Source organism: Miniopterus natalensis, chromosome 16 (genome assembly GCF_054644295.1).
Source record: "Miniopterus natalensis isolate mMinNat1 chromosome 16, mMinNat1.hap1, whole genome shotgun sequence".
NCBI lineage: Eukaryota > Metazoa > Chordata > Mammalia > Chiroptera > Miniopteridae > Miniopterus > Miniopterus natalensis.
In genome coordinates this window covers 37,929,409-37,956,506 of record NC_142096.1, presented here as the reverse complement: position 1 = coordinate 37,956,506, position 27,098 = coordinate 37,929,409, and the positions used below count along the sequence as shown (strand labels likewise).

Genomic DNA, 27,098 nt, shown 5'->3' with positions numbered 1-27,098 from the left:
ATGTTCTTCTGGAATCTGTCCTAAGCCTCTTTACTCTCTTTGCAAGCTATCCTTTTACTTCTTCCACCCATTGTTATTCTTAAAAATGTACCCTGAGTGTCCTTAAGGCACTACACACTTATCATACCCTAGAATGGACTCACCTTCCATCTCAATTTCCCCAAACTGCTCTTCCTCCAGAAGTTCCTGTATCAAACCAAAGCAGTTCGCTCAAATGATCAAACGTGAAACCTGGGAGTGAGTACTGACTCTGCCTTCTCCCTCAGCCACTCATCCAATTAATCCCATCAGCTGTACTTCCTCAACAGCATTCAGTCTCAGCTACAATCCATCCCACTGCCACCATCCAAGTCCAAAGCCCACCACTCAGGCTACTGTAACTGCTCTCCCTCTAACCTCTCATGTTTTTCCATAGCAACCCGTGTCACTCTTTTAGTAATGAGTCACTTTACAAATGCACACTCACTGTGTACCATGGACCAAGTACTGTATCAAAAGCTACACATACAGTGGCAAAGAAAACAGGTACAGGCGCTCAGAAAGCTCGGTCTTGTTAGTGTAATTATAAGCTCAGCAACTGTCCTCCCCAGCAGACTAAGCTTCATGAGAACAGGTACGATGTCCATGATGATACCTATTACGTCCAGTATGAGGATACTGCTGGGTCCTCAGTGTCTGGCGTAACTGACACAGTATGAATGAGTATGTGTTGATTAAAAGACAAATTTACCATATGTAAAAAGTCTCACCTTCCACAGCACCAACTGGCTGCTGGTTATTTCCACCTCATGACTCACCTCCAACATTTTCTCCAAATCCACACTTCTCCAATGATCATGATTTCCAATCAATTAATATATTTGAGATCACTCAGCTTTATGATGTCATCTTCCACTCATCTTCCCCTTGCAGTCTCTCCTCTGAACTCCACAACATCCTTCTGAGGGTGCCTGCCATTTCTTTCTCTTTGTGGTAGCCATCTATACAAGGTTCTATAAATTAAATAAACTTTTCAAAGCTAGGGATTGCTTTATTTACCTTTATTCCCCACCCAGCAGTGCCTTGCACAGGCAGGCACTAAAATATTTGCTGAATGAGTCAATCCCTAAGAGAAATCTAACAGGAAAAGCTGAACGAGAACATTTGTAGCTCCGAGAGCATATTGACAGTGCCTATGACTGAAATGACTACAAAGAGATTATACAGCTCCATTCCTGGAGATCAACAGAACAAAGCAGGTGAAACACCATCAGCTAAATGGCTCTGGTTTTTGCATCTAGGTTCCTAAGCTTTTGATTCTAAAGCATCTTATGTTGTCAGAGGGTATATTCTAGTGTCTAAGACTATAAATTTCAGACTTTTTATAAGTAGCCAACATTATTTCCCAACTGAAATCGAATGCAGAATCCTACCAATAAAACAGATAAAAACAGAGCTTCCAACTGAAGAGGGGTCAGAAAGGCCCACCTTCTTGGTCTCTTCAGCATCCTCTCCCCACAAAATCCCAACTGTGCTTCCATGGAAGACATTTTGAAAACTCTGGCTCTAAAGGTAATTCCAGATTCGCTTGTGTCATCCTGAGATGTAGATTGAGAACAACATGGAATCCTCAGCAACCACAACGAGAAGCCTATGTCAGGAAATGGAGCTCTTGTAAGAGAACTGACCTGAGGCAGACATCCATGTTTCCTCCATCACTCGTGGACCTGAACTGTTCCATTTCATGAAGCTGGTACAGTAAGATAAGCATGGACAGACAAGTCACTTAAGCCTCTCTCTAATCTGGGCTGTGAACTGAAGAAGAAAGTGGACCTCTGGATGTTCACTGTCCAGCCAGCTAACAGAATGGGAGGAATCCTTAGGGACTTAGACCCCAAATCCCAGCTATTCTGCATTTACTTGGAGTGCCCTCCTCCCTGCAGATGCCCTTCTGGAACCAGATGCAGCAGACACAACAGTCCAAGAAGCAACTATCTTGTCCTGATATGCTGATTCTAATAACATGTCCATAAAGAACTTCCACTAAAACACAATTACATAAACTCTACTGCACCTAAATATTCCCAAAAGACATCATCATTTTTCATTTAATGAATCAAATAGCTAGTAAAATTACTTATAACTAAGCTCATAAATCAGAAGTCAGATGTCACAAATGAGCCACTCCTTTCCACCTCCAGTCCAGTCCTTCAGCTGGCAAAGCTCCTTTAGCAAAGCTTACATGACCCGAGGAATTGACAATGGCAAACTTGAACACTTTATATTTCATTTTCTCTGCCCAGCAGGAGTGAGATCCACTTAAAGTTAAGTGCAACCACAGCACAGAGAACTTTGTAGCAAACTGCCAAGACAGTGTTGAAAAAGCCAATTAAATAGCAGGGGTGTGAAGAACACTTAGCATTATCCAGGAAAACTACTGTAGCAGAAACACCCCAGAGTTCAGGTAACGAAAAGAAAAAGGCACAGTGAGTAACTCACCAGCTGAAAACAACAACAAAAATTAGTGGCATTCAGGAGGGGAGAAGGCCTGTTGAAGACTACAGAGCAGAAGGTTTAATGCCTGACTTTAGAGTACAGCAAACTCTTGATTCAGAGGTACAACAAAAAAAACCTGAGTAGTGATTCCTTCTTTAATAAAAATTAGAATTCTGCTATTTAATAATACTTAAAAGTGAGTGAGCAGTTAATAAAAATGCAGAAGGAAGGGTAAGACAGCCTACCTAAAAAGCGTAAAGATAATAGCAGCTCCTGTTTGCTTCCGAGCCTAAGTGGGAGCTGGCTCATTTCAGGAACTGAATGAAGCAGCAACCACAAATGAGAAGAATTGTGACAAGTTTGACATGTTAATCACAGGAGGAACTGCTAACATTCACTTTGTGATCATGCTTCTTCAGAACTGTATTCATCTTACAGCACACGATTCCCCCCCTCCGTCAAAAAAGAGAGAAAAAGAGAAAGAAATTTCCAACATCAGCCCCCACACATAACGATTCATCTCAGCCTTTCAAGGTTTCATGAAATAATAATCAGAAATAATCAGAAATTATTTCTTCCTCCGTTCAGTGATACGGGGAAAAAAACCATTATTTTACTTCCTATTCAGGAACAATATAATTCACCATCCATCGCTCAGTCATTCACAGAATTTTGCAATTCCTGGCATGCCAGCAAGACAGCCATAGCTCAGACAGCAAATGCACTGCTCTCTTAAGCCACACATATATGGTCCGGGCTGTTTGATCAGTTACTCAAAATTCTTTTCCATGGGATAAACAAAGAACCAGTTAAGGGTAATAGGTTAATGTCTCATTTCAGGAAGAATTATAAAAACTCTGAAAAAAATTATGTTAAAGCTGTAAGAAATCTTAAGCATGTGGTTGTAGAATACATGCTAACTATAGAAAATCTGGAAAACACAAATGACAGAAAAGGAAGTAAGAACAACCACGGCCCCAGCACCCTCACCTGTATAATTCTGAATGGCTCCATGGTATTTTGTTTCACAGTGCTCTATATTCAACATGTGCATCCCCATGACTGGGTACTGAGTTGTCTGGGTTTCCACTACTTTATAAATATTACTGTGCTACACAACTCAGTGCAGAAATCTTGGTGTAGTCTATGTTTTCTAAAAGATAGAGTCCCAAAGGGAAATTCCTGGGTCAATGAGTAGAATCATCCCCAGGGAACCTGATAAAATACTGCCAAATTACTTTCCAAAAAAGTTGCACCAATTTATTTATTTATTTTTATTTTTTAATATATCCTTATTGATTTCAGAGAGAGGAAAGGAGAGGGAGAGACAGAGATAGAAACATCAATGATGAGAGAGTCATTGATCGAGCCCGCAGCCGGGGCATGTGCCCTGACCAGGAATCGAACCCTGATCGTCTGGATCCCAGGTCAACGCTCCACCGCAGAGCCACGCCCGGCCAGGCAAGCTGCACCAATTTAAACTTCTGCCTTTTCTAAAGCATCTCACTGCCTTTGCCTGTTGTTGTTTAAAAAATGTTTTCAGGAATCTAACAACCAAAAATGATTTCAGCTTTTAATCAGTGTTTCATTGTTAGTAAAACTGAACCATTTCCCCCGCCCCAGTGTACAGATGACTGGGTTCAAGCACTACACCATTACCCTGCTGAAGGGCACACTGAACCCACTTGGTTTCACCTTCCTCTTAATGACTGATATAAATTTCTTTTTAGCTACAAAATTAAATTCAATTTCATTTTTCCCTTTCCTAAGTTCCTTCTCTGGTGACTCTAAGATTCTTAAATTAACTCTCTTTATAGACAATGATTGTAGAAAAGCCTTACTGAATACTCATCTACATTAAAATTCCAAGATTTCATAGGCTAGCAGAGACGGAAGAAAACAACAATGAAAGGCATGTCAAAAATTAGGGGGGGATTTAAAAGCAGCAGCAAGACATATTAAGAATGGCATGATATATTTGGCAAAGGGTGACACTCTTCCACAACCTGAATCACAATGCTTTGGTCAAAGAACAACTGTCACCCAGGTGACCTCTATTTTTCCAGGGGATACATTTCAGTGTGCCTTCGGATCTCTTGAAATTCTGTGCAGAACTTCCTGTGGAAATCTGACTTTTTCTGGGGAAGAATCATGGCTTGCATCAGATTCTCAGCAGGGCTCATTCTGCAAAAATATGTAGGAATCTGTAACTTAGAGGCAGCTCAGGACTTACCTACTGCTCTACAACCCTTTCCTCCTCAGAGCGGTGGGGCCCACTGGGAGGTCCTGTGCCTCCTCTCCATTTCTGAGAACGTCAGGGACTGGTTTCCTTCGATATCAATAAAACCTTTCTGCTGTCCCTACAGGACAAAGAGGTACTCACTTCCTGCACCGGGGCTCTTCCAGAGGAGTGGGTAACTGACATATAAAAATGGAGTATGGCCTTGGCTGGTGTTGGCCTTAAGAGCACTAAAGGGTCCCAGGCAGGATTCCCAGTCAAGGGCACGTCCCTGGGTTGTGGGTTCACTTCCCGTCCACGGTTGGCCGCGCGGGAGGGGCAATCAAGTGATGTGTCTCTCTCACATTGATCTTACTTTCTTTCTCTCTCTCTCCTCCCCCCCCCCCCCAACAGATCACTGCTGACTGAATTAGGCCTGCAGGCTCCCTGGGCCTCCAGGTTGAGAAAGCAATCTCTGGGGAGCAGGCTGCAGGGACCCTGGGTGGGAGAGCAGGCCAGGCTGTGGGTACAGCTTCATCTATAACATTTAAATATTCAGACCAGCGGTTCTCAATCGATGGACAATTTTGCACCCCAGGGAACATCTGGCAATGTCTGGAGATATGTCTGACTGTCACAACTTTGGGGGACAGGAAGGATTACTACTACCTTCCAGGGGGTAGAGGCCAGAGATGCTGTTAAACATCCTACAATGCAGAGGACAGGCCCCTACCTCCTAAACGAAAAAGGATCCGGTTCAAGACATCCACAGGGCAAAGATTGAGAAACCTTGATTTATATTATGATTTGCAGGCCTCCGTGTGTATTCTTGTCTCAGCCTTGCAAATGTTAACAGGCATATCTGCTAAGAACCTAATCCTAAATTATAAAAATTTCCTAACACTGTTTTTACAGGGGGGAAAAAGGCTATTTCAGGTTTTGGTATCCAAAGAATAACTTCTCTGACTCTAGTTAAGATTCAATCAATCATCTATTCAACATTTACCAAGCACCTATTATATAATTAGGCACAGTGCTAAGCAAAAGTGACAGTGTTAAAAGAAACTGATAGTATCTGACGACTGCAGATGCAGCTCCTACCTGGCTCAAAGCAGTGAATATGGAAAAAAAGATGTGAGACTTTAAAGTCAGACCCATCTAGTTCCAATCCCAGCTCTACCAATGTCATTAGACACATCACTTTACTTCCCTGAAATTCAATCTCTCCATTTCTATACTAGGTCAAATAGGGCCTCTCTCAAAGTGAGAGATAATTTTAAAAGGATAATTCATGTAAAGCACAAAGCATACTTACTGCCTGGCACACAATCAGTGCTCAATAATTAATTCAATAGCAAATCTTAAGTTTTTTATACAGAGTAAGTAGGAAACTGCTAGTATGCCTATAAAATAGACACACTGTGATTGTGACAACATAAACACAACTCTAGTCAAGTTAACCGTACAGTCTGTAAGTTCCTTCAAATTCTGGCTCCTATCTCCATCTCCAGCCTTATCTCCCACCATCTACATCATCATAAATGCAGCCCTATGTCCCCATTAAGTGGGGACAGATTAAAAAATGAGATCTGATAGTACCCAAAACAGTGTCAAGCCAAAGGTCACTGTGAGAAAGAAAATTCTTCAGCTATAACTGGCAGCATACATAGGGACTAGGTGGGAGGGGAAGAGAAGGCGGGAGGGGAGAGGTGATGAACAAACACACAAGGCTCAACTGTCAGCAATCTGTGCTCCTGCGGTTAGGGGTTACAGGACCCAGGCTTGTGTTCAAGTCCTGATTCTACTGCACATGTGACTTTAGTCAAGTTACTGAAACTTATTGAGGCTCAGTCCCTGATATGCAAAATAAAATAAAATGAATGGATTAATAAGCTTTAACATTTCTTCCAAATTCTGATTCAGACTTTGAAAATCTTTAAGATCAAAATGTTTCTTAATGATCCTTTGAAGGGAAGAAGATGAAATAAAGGGTTTTAGAGAAATGATGTGTCAAATGACAGGTTTGAGAAACCTGTCATTTAGTAAAAGTCTTGAAATCTGTGCTTAGTGATTACTGAAAACACTGTGTGACTATAAGCGACAGGACCACAGAATTGTTCTTGTGTCAGAGCAGCTTCCTGTCAGACATCGTTCCAGGGAGTTGCTTTCTGAAAAAGAGTCTATAGCTCTCCAAACTACCTCCAATTAAGCTACTGTTAACGTTCATAAGATATGCAACTGCTTACCCATCAAGGGTATTCCATGCTCCCTTGGATTCTACTTATCACTAGGAGTATCAATATTCCAAATAAGTAACAAAAGAGCAATAGTAGAATAATTCTCTCACTTGGAGCAAGGGTCACTTTCAGAAGTGAGAGACCCTAGTAATCACCTCCAACACTTGCACTTTACTACCTTTATTTCACTAAACCCTTAAGGATTAACTGGTTAGGTTTGTGAGTCTCTTAACTCATTTGACATTTAAAAAAAAAAAATGGTTAGCTTTGGAGAGGGTTTTCTTCCTAAAAACATCCCTAAAGAAAGTAATAATTTTGCTATCTTTGCCTTAACATGCTGCAAATTTAGTCTACACACAGAATTTCTTCAAGTACTACTTTCCACTGCACTATCCCAGAAATTTTGGAGCTCTGGCAACAAAAAGAAGAAAAATGGTAAAATGAACATTACTGACTTCACAGGGGTAACAGCAATTGGTACCACACTTCTATGCAATTACAGAAACCGCACCATAATAAGTATTAACAATAATGATACATGAAAAACATTTTTCTTGCCTTCCAGTCATGTCATGAAATCTGCATTCCTAACTATACGAAGTACAGCATGGCTCATCTTTATGTCATTTTGCATGGCAAATCATACATTTTAAAAGAAACAAGTTTTCTATATCCACTCTATAAAGCTGCATAACCTTAGAACGTAACTGACAGTGCGTTTAATTTCATAGGATTCTTATATTGCCATTTTACCAATAAATTCCACTTGAAGCCTTAACTTTCAAGAGCAAGTGTTTACCCTCTTAGGCTTGCTTTCTCAGAAAAAGGTTAGAACAGTGCTAATCTCAAATGTTCACTGAAAAAGATCAACGTGAATTTAGAAATAATAAATTGACAAGAATGATGACGCGATGATGATAATCCTCCAATCCACAGGAATAAAAATATAAATTGCTGACATATTTATTGGATACAAAATCCAAGAATAAGAGGTAAGAACACACACTGTACTAAGAAAACAAAATCCACCTTAGCCACACATACATGAAGAGTTAAAAGTAATCTTTGTCAAGAGTATTTAGAGATTTGCCACACTACATAAAACTTTCAAGTATCAGGAAATAATTCCTCTTTACCCACCACGAGACAAATCACACATCTGAGGCTGACCTGGAATCCAGCGTCCCATGTCTACCAAAATAAGGGCATTTAGGAGCTATGAATCCTAAGAAACAAGCGCGAATTAGGCACACACTGGCGGTATGTAAAGGGTCTACAGTACAGAGCACTGACCTAAATGAGCCCTTCTTGAAAAAAAATTATCAAATCAATTACATTCTTTCTCTCCATTCAAGATCGGGGCGGATCCATAAGGGCCAGTGAGTTTCAAGTCACACTGCGATTCTCTGAGTCCCCTTGAAGTGGGGTCACTTGTAGTGTTGCCCAAAATGCCTCCAACGGTGATTTGCAAACCTGAGGGTCCCTCAGGCAGGGCACATATTACACACGCAGATTCCGGGACCCAGGCTCCAGAACCTTGTCCAGTGAGGAGCCCTCAACCGACGTTGTTAATGACCTGCCAGGTGAGTCTGAGGCCGGCGGTCCAACAGCCACCCTGGGCATCCAACCCCAACAAGGTCCCAAAAGAACTCCTCCTTCGACCACCCGGACCCGTGGCGAGGGCTCGGGACGCGGCGGGGAAGGACCGGGGCCCCGGGCCGGTGCCCCCGGCGGGCGACGCCTGGCCCCCGACGCAGTGAGAAGGCGAATGCGACGGGGCCGCAGGAACTTTCACTTTTTCATAAAGTCCCACTTTGAACCGGAGAGGGCCGGGGAAAGAGCTCAGGCTTCGAAGTCCCCGAGGTCTAGGTCACTAGGAACTCTGCCACTTAGCAGCCTGCTTAGCTGGGTGACTAACGCTCGGCCTCAGTTTCCCGTCTGTGCAACGGGCTCTCGCCGCCCTCGCCCTCCCCCGCCCCGCCACCTCCCCGGGGAGACTAAGCCGAAGCGAAACTAACCGGCCCGGTCGCCTCACCGGCCCTCGCAGCCCCGCCCGCTTCCCGGGCCCCCCGACGGCGCGCCCAGCGGGCCGCAGCCTCTCAGCGCCCCCGGCCGCCCGCCCCCCGCCCCCCGCGGGCCACTCACGGGTAGGCATGGTGACCCCGAGGCGCGCTCGCCGCGCTCGCCGCCGCTCCGAGGCTCAGCGGGGCCGCGCAGGGCGTGCTCACCGCACCATGACCGCCGGCGCCGGGATGAGGCAGAGGACGAAGGGCGCCGGGAACCGACGCGGACCCCGCGGCTCACGCTACTCAGCGGCCGACGGCTGCCAGGGCCGGCCCCGCTCCGCGCCGGGCGACGCCTAGGGCGTCCGCACGACCTGACGTCAGCACGTCGCCGGCGCCCCGGCCCAGGCCCCGCCCCCTCCCGTCGGCGAGCTCCGCCCACCAGCGATAGTCTCCGGGCCTGGGGCGGGCGGCGCGCAGAGGCTGCAGTCTGGGCGCTTGGGGTGGAGGGAACAACCTCGCGCTTCGTTTCATCGTCGAGCCCTCGAGCTTTGAGTAATACTCGTTTTCGTGAATCCTTATCGGAGGTGCATGAGCAGGGTTTGTGTCTTACGGCTGCGCCGCTTCAGGATGCTGTGAGGACAGGCGTGACTGCGCTCGCAGCCCGGCTACCTGTGGGCCCCTCTTCTGAGTCTTGAACTTGCCCGCGTCCGTCGTCTCTCTGACAGCATGGTTTTCTTCTTTTTTCTTTTGAGACGCGCTGAGGTCATTCGGGCTGATGGCTGCGCGTTTTTGGAGGGAACTGAAAATGTCATTTCCTCCTGCTCCCTGGCGCCTTTCGGGGGATGTTATGGCTCAGGGGTTAGTCTGCTCCAGAGACGGCCGCCGTCCCGGCCGAGCCCTTTCCTGCCTCTCCGAGTGTCTCGACTAATCGCTGTATCTAACAGCCACCAGCTGGGCGGCGCTGGGGGCCTGGCGCGTGCGGCGATCCCGTGCGCTTTGCTGGGCGCGGTGGGCCCGGCGGCCTGCCCGAGGGGTGGGAGGGAGGGAGCGCAGAGGCCTGGCTCCGGGCTTCTCAAACGGCTTCACCTCTGTGCCCGAGGCACCTGGGAGCCTGTCTCCAGCACATTTCTAGGTGCAGAGCTAAGCCTACCGAATCACACTTGAGGATAATTCAAATACATGTTTAAATTTGAGAACCTTTGCCCTAGAAGGCAGTGCCCACATTTTGGCTAAGAAATGATACTGTGCCGTGTTGAAAGGGTAAGAGAAAGAAGACACAGAACCAGGAAGGCCCTGGCCAGGTAGCTCGGCTGATAAGAGCATCCTCCCCATAGGCCAAGGCTGTGGGTTGATCCTGGGTCAGGGCACATACAAGAATCAACCAATGAATGTACAAATGAGTGGAACAACAAATCAGTCACTCCTCCCCCCCCCCTCAAATCAATAAATAAATAATTTAAAAAAGAAAAGAGCCGGGAGGGGCTTGGGCAAAATTCATCTTGAATTTTTGGGAAGAAAGCAGAATTTGAATTAGCAAAGACCTGGGAAGTCCTTAAAGAGGCTGAGGGAGGGTGGAGGGCAAGTTAGAGTGAGTCACAAAAGCTGGCCAGAGGGGAATGCCTTGCTAAAGGTAAAGGCCAAACTACAAAGTACGTGGCCAATACTTATCCTCTGCAAAAATACTGTTGCATATTTTTATTACCTCTGAACTCTTTACCACTCCTCAAGACTGTTGCAGTGTCCTGATTTGCCTCTACTGTAGCACTTTTCCATTTGAATCCTAATTAGTGTGTCCTAAGTGTTCATATTCCACCATTGGACTAAATACTTTTCAGAAAGTGGCAAAAAACATTTTCTGTTTATATTTATGTATTTCTGCCTGGGCCACAGTAACAGGCTAGTGCATATTAATTTAATAATGATATAAATATAGTACATAATTATTCCATGAATAGGAAAGCGAAACAGGTAAACTAGAAATAGTTAACAACTTTACATGCAAGCTTGGAATTTGTCCTTTAAGAAACCATTCTAGGTTCTTTTTCTGGACAGCAGCATTAAATTATCAGAAGCAGGACTCTACAGAGTGGACAGCATGGAGGGAAGGTCTCAATACTGACACAAAGGGGAGTGTTAGGTGTCTGTTCTTGGTGGTGGCTGTGGAAAAGGGAAGAGCTGAATCTTACTGCAGAAGAATTCCTGAGATTTGTTGGCTGCTACTTGGGAGCAAAAGCAAGGCATCTGTTGGTTATGTAACTCCAAGGTTGGAAAAGGAAATCCATGGGTGCTGGGAGAACAGCAGACAACTTGGAAGGAACCCTGTTTTAGGGAGGGGGCGTGAGGAGAGGACATGAGTTTCTCCTTGACATATTAAGCTTGAGGAAACATCCAAGGTTAGACATCCAAGGTTAGACATCCGAGTGAATAGACCTGGGCATACCAGGCTAAAGGCAGGCAGAAAAATCTCAAGGTAGGAGATTTTGGAATCTTTGGCCCAGGGACAGAAGCTGAAGCCAGACGTCAGAGAAAGCCAGCCGAGGGGGGGTGTAGAGCCAAAGAGACAGAGATAGAGGAGATCCAGAGGGCACAGTGCCCTGGAAGCCAAGGGAGGATAGGACATCAGTCAAAAAAGACACGAATCCCAAAGGCCATGAGGTAGTCCAGCCCATATGGGTTTGGTTCTTCTTCTTATTATTTTTAAATCCCCCTGGTCTTTTGGTTTTGCATTGTTGCCAGAAATAAAATCAGCAGCCTGAGATTGTGAGGAAGGACAGCTGAAAGGCAGGAATAATAACATCGTAATTGCTGAATACATACCACACCTAAGTGGTTTCCTAGTCTGGACACACAGGCTGTTGGTAACACTGTTACTGTACAGACCACCTTGATCCAAACCTCTGGATCAAGTTCTGTCTGTGAGTCTCCCCCACCCCTCTGCTTTCTGAGAGGACTGGTTCAGCACCTTGGTTAGTACTTGATCGAAGACCACTCCTGGACCACTTCTGTCTGCTCTTGCAAACACATCCTTCTGTGTCAGTGCTCCTCTGGTCAAGCTTAATTTGACCACGCAGGAGCTGGGCTTTATCCATCTCTGTCAGTCCTCACACTGCCCAGCCCTTATCCTTGCATATTGTATGTGGCTACACAGAGATGGGCCACCAGATCCCTTTTCCAGAAAGGATGCCTGCCTGAAAACATCGATTAAAATGGCATTAGATCATTGTCAACAACCTATTACAGCATTAGCTTTTAGCCCAAATTGCCTGAAATCGGTCTGCTTCCAGTTTAGTCCAGTATTTGTTCCAATTTCTAAATCAGGCGCGGAGATGATTCACTTTTAATTAGCACACATTTTACTGTTCAAAGATAATTGCCAGCAAATTAACAGTTGATAGGAAATAACTGTAAGAATATTTACTTCTCCCAAAAGTGTATTCCCAAAAGGCAATAGTGATGCAATTTGATGCTCTCATTGCTTAGTTTCCCTTCTCACTAAATATGTCAGCAATATGCCTTTTTTGTTTCATTACATTTCATTTTATTTCTGCCATTGTTTAATAGTGACTCTGGGCTTTCCAGCTCTTATGAGGCATAAAAATCACACTTTGGACTTAAAAAACCTGAGTTTGAATCCTGCTTTCCCTCATACCTGGCCTTTGACTTCTCTGAACTTAACTTTCCTCAATTTAAAAATCAAGAGACATCCCTTGTGTTGTGATGCTCTCGGGATCTGTTCAAGGCAGTAGTTCTCAAACTGGACTGACCTTTGGAATCACAAGGGAAGCTTTAAAAAAACAACCACCAGGATTCCACCCCCGATTCTGATGTAATTGGCCTGCAGCACAGCCTGGACTTGGACTTATTTAAAAGCTCCTCAGGTGTGTCTGTGTGCAGCCAAGGTCAAGCTTCATTGCTTTAGGAAAGAACCGAAGGGAGAGGAGACTCTAGTTCAGCCTCACACACCCCATTACACCATTTCTGTTGCCAGTTAAGCTCATGTGTTTCAACATCGCTGACTCTGAATTACAGAGTAATTTCTTTCACTCACGTGCTAGCCAAACACTCATTTAAAAAAATTAAAAGGCTAAACCTTTAATCCAAAAGGCCATTGCCCAACCCTTTCTGTGCCAACTAGGACACTGTGCAAGGCACACATTCCTAGTCTTCCCCGGGAGCCAAATGCCACAGGCATCTGTGCTTTATAAAGAGAATTGCAAATGGGTAGGGACCCAAATCCTGAGATAATAAGGTTATACATTCTTGATTAAATCAGACAAAACAGCAGGAAACTCTCCTTTAGAAACACTATCATTTTAAACAGTTAGAAGGAAGTATTATCTCTCATTGTTATTTACTAAAATGCTAGCTAGCTTTAGCATTTAACACGGGGCATATAGTAAAGCTGCTAAAAGGAGGGGGGGGGAGCTCTTTTAAATATAGTGGCATTCTAGGCAGTGAGGGCCTCTACAGGACTTTCATGGCAAATGGAATCAAATTGTATTTATTGCTTATACCTTGTACATGGAAAAGGTACTTAGTAAACATTTAAAGGAGAGAGGAAGACAGGAAGGGAGGGAGGAAGAGAGGAAGGGGAGAGGTAAACACAAAGGGCATAAAGACTAGAAGTAAACAGGTAAATCTGAGTATTGGAAGAATGGCCTCAACTCTCCTCCTGGCTATATGCACACACTTGCAGTTGACTTTGGGATGCCTCCCAAAAGATATAAGGAGCTCCCTCCACTCCTTAACTTGGGCTGGCATCGCAACTTGCTTTGGTTACTGGGACAGTGACAACACTATGCATGCAGAGACATAGAAACGTGACAAAGCCTAGAGAGAAGCTTCAATCACCCCAATGATCTCACCCAGCCCCAGCCGACCCACCAGCTTTGCAAATATTCAAGAGTGAGTCTAGCCAAGGCCAGCAGAGAACCTAGCTGAGACCAGCCTGGATTGTCAGCACACACCGGTCTCTGTGTGGGCAGTCCAACACCTCTAGAAAGGGACACCAGGGACACCATGTCCTAGATCAGTGCACATCTTCATCCAAAATTTGAGCTGGAGATACAAAGAAAGCCAAAATTTGAAGCAGAAATTAACAGCCTATGTGAGGTATTATGGGAAGGTGAGGAAAAGATGGTGTATTAAAGCTTAGAGCCAAGTTACATCCCCCCCTCTTTTATCGCACCCTCAGTTCTGCAAGCTTTGTGGTGATTGCGACAAGGAGTCATGAACAAGAATCTGTCAGAGGAAAGTGAACTTCAGGGGGACAAAGGTGGAGGCTTCCAGGTCCAGCTTCCCTTTCCCCATGAAGTTTTCCCCTCCAATTGTCAAGCTCAGAGGATTTGGGATTTGCTTTTTTAAGGAAGAAGGCAAGCTTACTAATTTACAGAAGTCTGCAGTGGGGAAAGGGCCAGATCCCTGTTTGGTAGCAAAGGGTAAGCAGGAACAGCAAAGAGAGCGCCTTTGACCAGACGTGGTTTATAAATAAATGTAGAAGAAACCAACTGGGCAGGAAAGAAGGTTACAGGAATAGAAGATACTTAGCAGCAAAGTGAGGAGGGATCTAGTCTCCCAAAGAAGGGACTGGTTGGCCAGAGGAAACCCCAATGATTCATGAAATATGGCAAATAGAGTTCCCCATTTTGCCATTCAACTTAGTTTCAAACTAATTGTCCAAAAGCACAGTGAAGTCTGTCCCCTTTCAGATGGCACTGGACCAGGCAAGCTTGGTGGGATATAGAATTCTGAACATAAGGGACCGTCAGATGACTCAGATAAACAAACACAGCATGAGGACGAGCTGCGGGGGAGACAGGAGAGGGGAAAATGTCATCGCTTTCTGTTGATGTGACTGCTCATTCATCATCGACGTAAAGTGATACAATTTTACATAATTAGGCAGTGCCAGAGTTAGACATTTAATAAGTGAATTGTAAAATGGCCCAATTTAATTGAAAATCTTTAAGAACAATTTCCACCCATTGTTATTTATTCTGATATTTAATGAAATTGTTCTTAACCTGCCTTGCTTTTCTTGTTTTGTAAATGCTGAGACTAAAACAAGGCACATCTTCCAGCGCATATCAAAACATAGTATGTTAATAAATTTGGCGTAATCTCCCATAAACAAAATACAGTTTCCGAATGCTGGTATAACGATGCAGAATAATGGAAAATATTTTTATTGCATTAACAAAAAAATCTTTGCAGACTCCAATGATTCCAGTTGGAGAATAAAATATAATCTGTCTAATGGAAAATATATATTTTTGAAAGACATACATACCAATTAGAGTCTTAAAAATCCTGAAGCAGAAAATATCAGTTATGGTTCATTCACTTCACTCTTACTCAGAAATAATATTTTGCTTCAGTATCTAGAGAAAATCAGGGACTTCAAGGAATTATAAATGTAGAAAGGACAACAGAATCGATATCAAGCATGTTTCCATTATTATTTAATATCTCCCTCTCTGTAGACTGTAAACTCCACATAGGCAGGAGCCATATCTGCATTTACTCCCTCCTTTTTTTTTTTTTATATATATCTTTATTGATTTCAGAGAGAGAGAGACAGAAACATCAATGATGAGTCATTGATCGAGTGCCTCCTGCACGCCCCCTGCTGGGGGTCGAGCCCTGACCAGGAATCAAACCTCAATCTCCTGGATCCTAGGTCGATGCTCAACCCCTGAGCCATGCCTGACCAGGCCATTTTTTCGCTCTTATATCCATGGTATCTAATAGCATTAGTTCACTGTCTTTTACATAGTAAGAGTTCAATTATTATTCATCGAATTAATGCTATATAACAGCCAGTGTTCAAAGTGTCAACCAACAGAAACCAACTCTGATTTAGGCAGAAATGAACTCATCAAAAGATAATTGGGTAACTCACAGGATAATCAAGAAAGCCTGAGGTTTCAGCTCAGAGGTTTCAGATAGGAAAAACACCCAAGTCACAGAAAACCAGCCCAGTAAAGTGTCACTGGGCTACTGCTCCCAACACTGATACACTATTGTCCCTGGCATGACTCACTGGCTTTGGACATTGCTATTTTCCGCTGGAAGCTCAGCTACTGTTGCTGTCGTCCATCCCAAACACAGATCCAGTGAGGTCCTGCCCCTTGTCCTTTTCCATCACTACCTTCCAATTCAAAGCTTGGTGCCCGGTAGGCAAAGTGAGTCAGGTACCAAGAAGGGGTGGGAAAATAAATAGATGGCATGCATTTTCAGGTTGTAGTGGAAGAAGGGTTTTGCCTTACTGAGGGGCACGGGGAGGGGAGCAGGGGTTTTCCACACACAGGAAGGAGGTTTGGATGTTGGGCAGACAATAATCATGGCAAATGCTCACTATTTGGCTGCTCAGCATCCACATGTTTACTGTTTTTCCCACATTTACAATATTAAAACACACACTCAACAGAAACTTCACCAAATAAAATGCAAATATTCCTCATAAAATAAAAAATATTTTCATCTCTTCCCTCAAAGAATCCAAAACAGCCATTTGAGTTACCAAATCCAGCTCCAGGTCTGGGGTTTCTGGGTGTTTTCCACTCTTATTCTAGTCCCAGCACAATCCCATCTCAATATTCTGTACTCTATGGAAATAAATTGTGACGTTGACTGCCATCAATATACCTTATAAAACATAGCAGGGCAGGGAAGAAAGAAGAAAATTAATCGATGCATTTGTGTGCATGCAAGATGAGGAAGAGAGTGCCAATAGATGCCAAGTACTAATTTGTGTAATTGTTGCTAAGGCTGCAGTTGGTATTTATGAATTTATGACTTCTCTACCACCCATATCCCTTTGCCTTTGACTTCAGCCAGCTTCTCAGCTGTTTGAGGTCGTCTACCTGGTGGAGTGACCCACATTTCCATTCCTGAGGAGAAGTGCTTTGTGTTCTGCCTGCATGGGGTTGCTGGTATTTTCCACTAACTGTTACCACTAGACGAGGCAATAATACTAAAAGTCCCTCACAGGAGATCTCCTGGATTCAGACATAGCCTTCCAGGCCACCACTGTGGGGTAAGCAACCCAACATCTCCTAGCTGATCAGAATTCATCATCCCAACCAACACCTTAGCTCTCATTTTGCCTGTTCTTCCAATGGAGGAGCCTGAAGAGGCAAATGGGAGCTCAGCTCTCCATTTGAAGAGTGCTATGTAGCCCAAAGGAAGCATTCTTCTCTTGGACACTAAATTATCTAACCCATTAAAGTCTAGAGTTGTGGGGGTGGAATGCAATCTATTTCGACTATAGAAGAAATATTATTGTCTGGTTCGGAGAATAAACTACATCTTATATGCATAATTGTAATTTAGCCTTGCAAAGCAGCCCAACTGGCATCATAACTAAGTTTTCAAGAAGCCTCCCCATTGTTCTAGAAGGCCAGGAGTCCTTGGTGATGGGGTACATGACAACATTAATGAGTACCCGGGCTTAAAGCTCTTAATTTTCTCCACTGAAAAATTAGGTTCTTGTTCAGAGCAAAGTTGAATGTAATGCTCTGATGGTGACTAAGGCATTTAGAAACTTCATGGATCTCCTGACAGAAGCTTTGTGGTCAGGGAAAACTCATTTTCAGATTCTGTAGTGAATCCTCAGAGGGAACGTTTCTGGAGTGGGAAGGGCCCTCTTGCTGTGGAGGAGGGGAGGGAAGCAAATTTCTGGTCTTTCTTTCAGATTCCAGCCTGGGAGATGGATTCTGCCTCCTGTGTGTAGAGGTCAAATGCTAGATTGGCGAAGACTAAAGACTGTCTTCAATCATGCAAAGTAGCAGGGAAATGAAGGAGGTTAGAACTGAAAGGTGATGCCCAGGTACCGTAGGAAGGATTCGCCTGCTCCCTCAGCCTACTCTCCCTCCCCAACCCCCACCTCTCTGTCCCCAGAAGCAGCTGTATGGACTACTTAATGGCTGGATTCAGGGTGAGAAGCAACTGTGGCCATTTTGCAAATAAGCTACCAGGTTTACCCATCTAGACACAGTTGCAGTTTTCAACCTGCAACTCTCGGTTACCGAGGCAGGTTCCTTTCACTCCATGACAAAGGCAAAGCAAAATATATGCTTTCCATAGGCAAACTAGTAAAGGGGTAGACAAAAGGACTAAGATGTGCATTTCCAACTCTTTTTCCTAAATTCACCGAAATGTGAAATGTGCCCTTCCCTTGGGGAGAGTGCCTGAAGCTGGGAGAAGCCAGGGGTGTGGCTATGATGGAGCTCCCTCCACCTGGAAGGAAACGATAGGTGTAGAGCAGAAAGGTCATCCCCCCGCCTTAACAAGAGCCCCAAGCCCCTTCCTTCTCTTGTGAATGAACCGACTAAAACTGCCCAGAGGGCGATGTACAAAATCCTTCCACACTTGAAGAGGTGATTCAAATCTACCTCAGGAAGACTTGCTTCATTCCTTCACTTCCAGGCAGAAGCATGGAGATAACAGGGAATTGTAAGTTTTTCAGGATTGCTGCAATCAAGACGGAGGAGGGAAGGGCACAAGGAAGGTAATGGAACAAAATGGATCTAGTAGCCCCAAAGTGGCCAATTCTGAAAGCTGCAGGCCAGGCAGGTAACCCACCTGAGGCAAGGGGGCTGTTGGGGCCCTGGCCCAAGGAAGGGCAGGCCCCGTGCAGACAGGCGGCTGTTCCTCGGTTCCAGCCAACTGTTGCCACGTGGAACTGTGAGAGCAGAGCTGCCAGATTTTCCTGTTTTTGCGAGACTCTGGAATACAAATTTCCTGTAAGATTTTTCAGTTTTTAAATTGGCCACCTTACTTCCTCTTGAATCACTGACTAAACATGTTGTGCGGTTAACTTGCCTCACAGGCCACCAGGCTGAGTGCCTTGCGAGACCAAGGGATGGCCGCGAAAAGGGTTGTCATGTTCGTGCCCCACAGCGCCCCAGGGGCACACGCTGCTCTGATTCCCGTTTGACAGACGAGCACCTGAGGCTTAACAACGGGTAAGGTTAAGTCCTTCCTCCCTCTTCCCCACCAAAAGCTCTTTACCTGCCCCTGCTCTGTTCCACCGCAGTGCCCCGGACACCCGCTGCCACAGTACCTTTGAAGATAGCTGTCCCCTCTGCTATACTGTAAGATCTCTGAGGGCAGGAATCAGCCTGCTGAGGACAAGATAAGCATCACATGTGTAATTATTGACTGAACAAGGCCTGTTTTTTAACCACGATGCAGTTTGGTTCTCCTGACCTTTGTGCTTTATTTTCTCCAGACCCGAAATCTTGCTTCCTGCAGAATCTCCTTTGCCGCTAATCTCCTTTGCCCTCCATCATCCTGCCTCTTCCTCTCCCTCCTCTGTCTTCCCCCTTCCATCTCTTCTGCTGCTTCTCTCTCCTTCCCCTTTGTGGTTCCACATTTTGCTGTGTTCCTCTTAAAGCAGGTGCCCCAAACAGAATGTGCTGCTCCCAATATTGCCCTGGACGCGACAACGATCCAAGGGGACATTGACGGAGCCCTTTGCAAAGAGCCAGACACAGTGCTCTGTAGGGGATTAGGTGCATTCTTAGGCTGACTTACCTTCGTAGGCTTCCCAGACAGCTGGGAGGTGCACACCAGCATTTTGTCTTTTTATAGTTGAAGGTGCTGAGACTGAATGAATTCTCCCAGCCTCTCCCTCTCACTGTATTCTGCCAAATTACTCAAGTACTTACTCTCCGCCTTTAGTTCTTTATCCCAGGATCTATGGAAAACAGAGGGAAGATGGACTTCAGCCCACCAGCTCCTGACATGAAGACATTGCCTGGGACAGACTTTGTTGTCTGGTTTCCACGTGTGACATCTTTAAGACAATTCTTTCTTTCTTTTTTCTGAACACGGGTGGTCTGCTGATTCCTGCCATGTGAGGCTTTTAAAAATGGGGGGGGGGAGGAATAGCAAGTTGATGCTGCCAGGCCACGAGTCCTGAGCTTCTCCTTCCAGAACTAATCCCATCGGGAAAGCTCCAGGTCAACTAAGGGAGGCAGCTTTAAGTTTCTAAGTTCAATTTATATTGCAACTAAAAGGCATTTACTAACCCTGGAAAAAGCATGAAGACAATGTCTGGATTGCTTTTCTCCCAAAACCTGGGAGTCGGTAATCTGTCAGGAGCATGAGGAAGTGAAATCGCAAGAGACAGAGTGTATCTGCAGAAACAGTCCAGTCATTGTTGCGTGCGCAGGCTGATGCTCCGGAGAAATGGGACGGTGGATTCCTCCAGACAGCATTTTTTGTGCCTAATCATTCGATTTTAGTCTTGACAATATCCTGTGGATGTTTTTGAAAGATGTCCCTATGGTCAACTAATAGAGAGGTTTTAATTACACCACTAAGATGCAAAAGAAAGCAGGCACAGAACTCAAAATGATGTCACCTGAAGTGGACGTAAGAGCGAAATGCCCAATGAACAGAGAGCAGAGCTTAGAAATGGTTTTGGAATAATGACACCGTTTTGGTGCTCCCCAAACATAATTTTGTGTGCACTGGCTTTAAACTGTAGGGAAATTATCTGTAGAGCGTGTAAACAAACAGAAGCAAATGCTTTTCGGAAGCAGTTGTTAGATAAAAATATCCAATTCAGTTCGACTGATGTGAATTGCATCCAATTTGTTGTTTTTATTTTGTTTAAACTCCAATCTGTCCTAACAGCAATTTAAGCATGAAAATGTATTAGTAACTACTTTGTGCAAAAAAAAATAACACAAGTTTCAGAGATGGTACGAACCCCTATCTTCCAAGACACTGACCATACAGAAGGAGAGAGAGGTTTTATGTATCTGTCAGAGTTCTTAGTTGCAAGAATAAAGGTCATTTGCTTGGCTTATCTCTTGAGGTAGTTAAGGCACAACCAACTACCCCAACACTTAGTAGCTTAGAACAATAATTCATTAGCTGTCATGATTCTATGATTACCTGGGCTCAGCCAGGAGGCTCTGGCTTGGAGTCTCTCATATGGTGTGGTCAGATTTTGGCCGTGACTGCAGTCAGTCATCTGAGGGTTTACTGGGCTAGGTGTCCAGGATGGCTCACTCCCGTGGCTGGCAGTCAGGGCTGTCTGTCAACTGCGACCTAGGCTGGGGCTGACAACCAGAGTGCCTACTCTTGGAAAATATAATTAAAAATGAAATCTTCTCCCAACCCAGAAAATCTGTCTGCAAAGATTGTGGAGAAAGAAAACTTTCACTGTTGCATGAACATTAAATCAGCGTATAATACTCATCAGTGGCAATCTGCTAGGAGATTGCATAGAAGGAAATCTTACCCTTTTCTATAGCCAAGCAGATGCAACCTATTACATACATGGTCCCCAGATAAACAATAACTAGTCCTCAGGTAAGAAAACTTGAAGGCACCATTTGTCACAAAGAGTTCATTCTGACATAGTGACCATCTGTGCCAGCTAATTGGCTTTATCCCTCTGAAGAACAAACTTCTGTTACCTTTGATAGGAGATTGTTTTGCAATGTGGGCCAAGGGACCCCCTCAAGTTAGGCTCTTACCCTCTCAGAGAAATTCTGTGTCTGTGTGTGTGTGTGTGTGTGTGTGAGAGAGAGAGAGAGAGAGAGAGAATGAGAGAGAGAGAGAGAGAGAGAGGGAGAGAGAGAGAGGAATTTATTTTGATTTTACATTTCAAACAGATGGCCCCTTGAGAAAGAGATTCCTGGATCACAAAGCTAGCGAGAGACCTATCTAGTTTTCAAAAGGGTTTATATACATTTCAAAGAGAGGTACTTGTAATGACAAGTTTTCTAAAGTCATCTGTACCATATGACCTCACTCGTATGGGGGATATAAAACTGAAAGCAACAGATAAACAAACAAGACAAACAAACAAAAATTCATAGACACAGACCACAGTGTGGTGGTGACCAGGGAGGGAAAGGGGGTTTGGCAGATTGTGGAGAATAGAGGGGATTGAGTGTATGGTGATGGAAAGAGACTTGGCTTTGGGTAGTGGGCACACAATGTAAAATCTCTTCTTTTTAATTTGATTTGTCCTTACATAGCCTCTTCTCACAGGGTGGCAGCTGGGTTCCAAACAGGAAGCTCCCCAAGAGCCAGCATTCCAAGAGGCACAAACAGAAGCTGCCAGGATTCTTATGGCTTAGCCTTGGAAGCCACACAGCATCAATCTATCACATTCTGTCGTGAGCAAGTCACATAGCTAGCCCAGATTTAAGGGAGGGACAACACCAGGAGGTGGGGTTCACAGGGCGGTCATCTTTGGAGACCACCTACCGTACCCCTTGAGCAGGTTTGAAGAGAAAGGTGTGTTAAATGAACAGATAACATTTAGACTCCCAGGAAAGAAAAAGAATCAGGCTTGGAAGTGTGGACAAATAAATGGGCCGTATACTAAATCTGACAAGCTCAGGGGAGGCCTGCATAGTGGGCCTTGTAAACTCAAAGACCAAAAGTAACCACATAGGAAGGTCTGAACATAAAACTTCCCAACTAAAAGCAGCTCATGGCAGGTAGTCACGTCCTAGGCTTGTAGCTTCCTTGACAAGGGTCAATCTTTACTTCAAGTGAGCCTGTTTATTGTCTTTTTGTATCTAAGATAGCACACCCCTGGAATGTCAGAGTAATCTTCTTTTCCGGACCCTTCAAAGCATACCCACTGCACTGGATCACAAGATCACAACCCCTCATTGTTACTTTGGTCCCCAAATACCATCTCTCTGTCCTGAAAATGTTAATTATTGACTCTCCTGTACCTACCTATGTAAAAGAAGGATGTGTCTCTCTGTTTTATTTTTCAGCCAATCCCAGAGAGTCCCCCACTTTGATTTTTCTAGCCTCCTTAATCTACCACCAATGGATTTCATGTAACCCTCCTCCTGTTTTGGTTCTAATGTATAAAATAAGCTGCAAAACTGCCATTCTCTAGAGTATTTTCTCAATTTATTGATCTTTTGCTTTCTGGCAATTGTCAGTTTGACTCACATAAGCACATAAAAACTCTACAGGTTTGGGCATTTCTTACATTGACAGAAGCTATATATTCAGAACAGTGCCAAGCCACAATGCAAAGCTTATATAGCAGAACCACGGATGTCATGTTTGAGCACAGATGCAGGATGCTAGCCTCTATATGCTTGAACCTCCACTACTTCACTCCCAAATCTCTCTGGAAAAATAAAACCCATGTGCTGGTGTCCTCCTCCCACTGCTCACTTTTGAGTAGACACCTGGTGCTGCTGCATCTGGATGGTGGAGCACAGGTCACATACTGAGTCTAGCTGAAAAGGAGGCTGTGACAATGAGATCTTGCCTTCCTTCTTGGGTTGATGAAATTCATAGGGTGTTTACCTAGTCAGATTCCTGGAAATCTGCAACTTCTACCTTTCTCTGCCCTCACATTTAATCTCATGATCAAGTCATATCAATTCTAACCATCCTTCTCATGCTAATTGCAAAAATCTTTATGCCCATATGGATGAAACTAGTTTACCGAGTAGGGTGGTAAAATTTTATTTTTAAATTATTTTTTATAATTTATTAATTTATTCTATTGTCTTAACAATTAAAAATGAAAAAGACTCCTTCCCATCTGGTGGGTCCATCCAGTTTATTGAACTTGGGAAAACTTTTCTTTGCTTCAATATCCCTGGTGGTTGAAGGAAGGATATGGTTGACATGTTCTCTGAGATCCTTTCCCACTGCATCAATGAACAGATTTTTTTTGAAACACCAAAGAATATGGGAAAAATGAATAGTAACCTGTGTCTGAGTCTCCATAGACTGGACAATCCTGAGCTCTGGAATGCAAAGATTTAGTGTATTAGTCAAGCACTAATCCTGTTTTCACCTACATTGGAACTGGCTGCTCTCCCATCCCACCACCTGGGGCCATGCCTTTCTTGTGCTTTGCACTAATTCCGTGGTGTCAGAATTTCTGATTATCATAACCCTCAAAATAGAAGCTCATTATTCCCTTCTCAACAAAATTGGGTCTGATTAAAACTTTATAGGGAGTCTTTAGGAATTTGTATCTCCTGTCATTTACTATGGTTTTCTTCTTAAAAGTTTTTGTATATTATAGGTATTGTTTTCTGCATTTCTTAAAAGGCAGCTGGCATGTGTTAGGAGAGATAGTTGGAATGTTAAAAAGGTGTTGAAAATCCTTTATTGCCTAGTGTGCTTACAGGAAGTTAAACAGCAAAAATGTCTTATAATGATTCACCAGGAGCTGTTGAGCTCAATAGGAACGTCTTTGTAGAAGTACAAAAGCCTAAGGACATCTTGTCATCAATATGTTCTCACCTTTGGGTGAATAAGAATGAGGAATAAAACTTCTATAGTGAGTACAGCCCCACAGCATTTTTACTCTGAAGGCTATCCCAAAGGATTTTCTTGGCGATGTTGCTCTAAACCACGTACAAAGATATTTTTAGACTGCCTACATATTCATAGATATTGCTACAGTGTTATTGTATTATGTACAACAAAAACGAAATGTGACGATGGTTCAACAATGGAAATCTCCAATAATTCAGTACAAGAATAAAGAGAATTTGCTGCATCTGTTGGGATTCAGGGATGCTATTAAAATGTTTCCTTCCATTCTCTAGAAGGAGACTTGGTGATGGGGGTGAAGTTGACAGAAGAAGATTGTCCTCATCAATTTAGTGTATTCTTAGTAGTCAAACAATTTTCCAGAAAAGCATATATTTAGGATTTTAATATATATCTAATAATCTAGTAATTTTTTAGAAAAGCATATTACCAAGACCTCATGGTGGCTCCCTTTGAATCAAACTAGTTAAACTTTTTCAGAAATATATAATCTCTTTTTATCTTTCTCTCTTGACAAGTGTTTATTAAACACCAGTTATGTTCTAGATAATGTTCTAGGTACTAGAGATACAAGAATAAAGACAAACATGTCTTATTTGCTCTAAAGAAGATCAGTTTAGTGTGTGAGAAAGGTATTAATTAAACATGTAAAGATGGGCGGTGGAGTAAGTGGAAGCTACATGACACTCTCCTAGGACCAAACTGGAATTACAACTAAAATATAGAAAAACCATCCTGAATAATCAACTGAAGACTAGTGGAAAGAACCCTTATAACCAAGTACCTAAAGTAGAGACCACATAGAGACTGGTAGGAAGTGTAGGGGTGTGAGAGGACTGGTCAGGCTCCCACAGGCAGCAGCTGAAAGTCTGGAGTGAGATCTCAGCTGTGGGGGGGTCCTACTGAGAACTCTAGGATCTAAACCCCAAGCTGGGCTCCTAGCCCAGAGCACCAGAACTGAGAAAGGTGCCTATGTAACATCTGGCTGTGAAAAAAGCAGCGTTTTGGTCTGCCAAGGAGAGATGGCTACAAATGCAGGCACCTTCTTAAAGGGCCAAAGCACAAAGTTTCGTGAGCAGCCACTCACCTTGGGCTCCAATGGAAAGAGGGCAAAGTGGGCTAGAGCAGTGTGAGGAGAATCCAAGGTTGTAGGCTCTTGAGATAGAGCTCAGAGGGCAGGCATCTGGATTCCTGTGTTGAGTCATTCCCCCAGACTACAGAGGACATCTTTCTCAGGTAGACTTTTATCATCTAAGCAGCTTTAGCCTGAGAGGTGGTGGTGGTGGTGGGGGGGGCATTGCCCCACCAGTTGAAAAACTCTCACCTTACCCTGTGGAGTTTATGCTTTGCTGTGGTCTACAGCCTGAGGCCCTTTAAGTGATTGAGGATATTAATCAGCCTGTAGGCAAAGGTGGATCTCTAGGTGCTTTGAATCTTTGCCTGATTTGCTTCTTGACCCAGGGCTTGGGAAAACAGAACTTAGTGCACACCTTGGTCCTTTCTAAACATACCCAGCTCTAGCTGAGGGAGCCACAAGCTGTGGATCGCCGATAGCTTCAAACAGGGTACTCAAAACCAGCCACAAACTGCATTTGACATTGGCCTGCACCAGAGACCATCCAAAAAGACTAGGAGTCATAGCAAATCTACCTAATACATAGAAACAAACACAAACAGGCAGCCAAAATGGGGAAGACAAAAAACAAGACCCAAATGAAAGAATAAGAGAAGTCTCCAGAGGAAGAGCTAAATGAAATGGAGACAAGCAATATATCAGCTATAAAGTTCAGAATACTGATTGTAAGGATGCTCAACAGCATGAGAAAAACATGGAAACTATGAAGTAAATTAAGAACGACATAGCAGAAATAAAAATAATTTTAAAAAATTGGAAAGAATAAACAGCAGATTAGAGGAAGCTGAGGATCAGATCAGTGAATTAAATGACAGAGTAGAAAAAAATCACTCAATCAGAGAACCAAAAAGAAAAAACAATTAAAAAACAGGAGGTCAGGTTAAGGGAGCTGTGGGACAACATGGAACATAATAGGATTCACATCATAGAAGTACCAGATGGTGAAGAAAATGACCAAGGGATAGAGAATCTGTTTGAAGAAATAATGGCAGAAAACTTGCCTAACCTGGTTAAGGAAAAAATCACACAAGTTCAGGAGGCACAGAGAGTCCCAAGCAAGAAGAACCCAAAGAGGCCCACACCCAGACACATCATAATTAAAATGCAAAGAATTGAAGACAGAGAGAGAATCTTAAAGACAGCAGGAGAAGAGCAGCTAGTTACAACGGAGCTCCAATAAGGCTGTCAGCCAACTCTCATCAGAAACTCTACAGGCCAGAAGGGAATGGCATGAAGTGTTCAAGGTAATGAAAAGCAAGGACCTGAAACCAAGACTACTTTATCCAGCAAGGCTATCATTCAGAATAGACGGTGAAATTAAGAGTGTCCCAGGCAAAAAAAAAGACTAAAGGAGTTTATCACCACCAAACCAGCATTGCAAGAAATGTTAAAGGGCCTGCTGTAATAAGAAATAGAAATAGAGAGAGAGACATAGGCATAAAGAATTAAAATAGCAATAGATAAGTACCTATCAATAATAACATTAAATATAAATGGATTAAATGCTCCAACCAAAAGACATAGAACAGCTGAATGGATAAGAAAACATGACCCAGCCCGGCCAGGCGTGGCTCAGTGGTTGAGCATGGACCTAGGATCCAGGCGATCGGGGTTCGATTCCTGGTCAGGGCACATGCCCAGTTGCTGGCTTGATCAATGACTCATCATTGATGTTTCTCTCTCTCTCCCCCTCTCCTTTTCTCTCTCTGAAATCAATAAAGATATATAAG

General features: G+C 43.8%; 1 protein-coding gene across 3 annotated transcripts in view; it reads right to left on the bottom strand.

The window, feature by feature from the left end:
- The window catches only part of EFR3A (EFR3 homolog A), a 69,789-nt gene extending 60,636 nt beyond the window's left edge, over positions 1 to 9,153 (bottom strand). For all 3 annotated transcript variants that reach the window (XR_015715804.1, XM_087825494.1, XM_087825495.1), the window contains exon 1: positions 9,076 to 9,153. Coding sequence is in view for 2 of the 3 variants with exons in the window: in XM_087825494.1 (XP_087681620.1) it covers positions 9,076 to 9,085 (10 nt within the window). In the remaining variant the exon portion in view is untranslated. The remainder of the gene's footprint in view (positions 1 to 9,075) is intronic.
- Between the last annotated feature and the right edge of the window lie 17,945 nt (positions 9,154 to 27,098).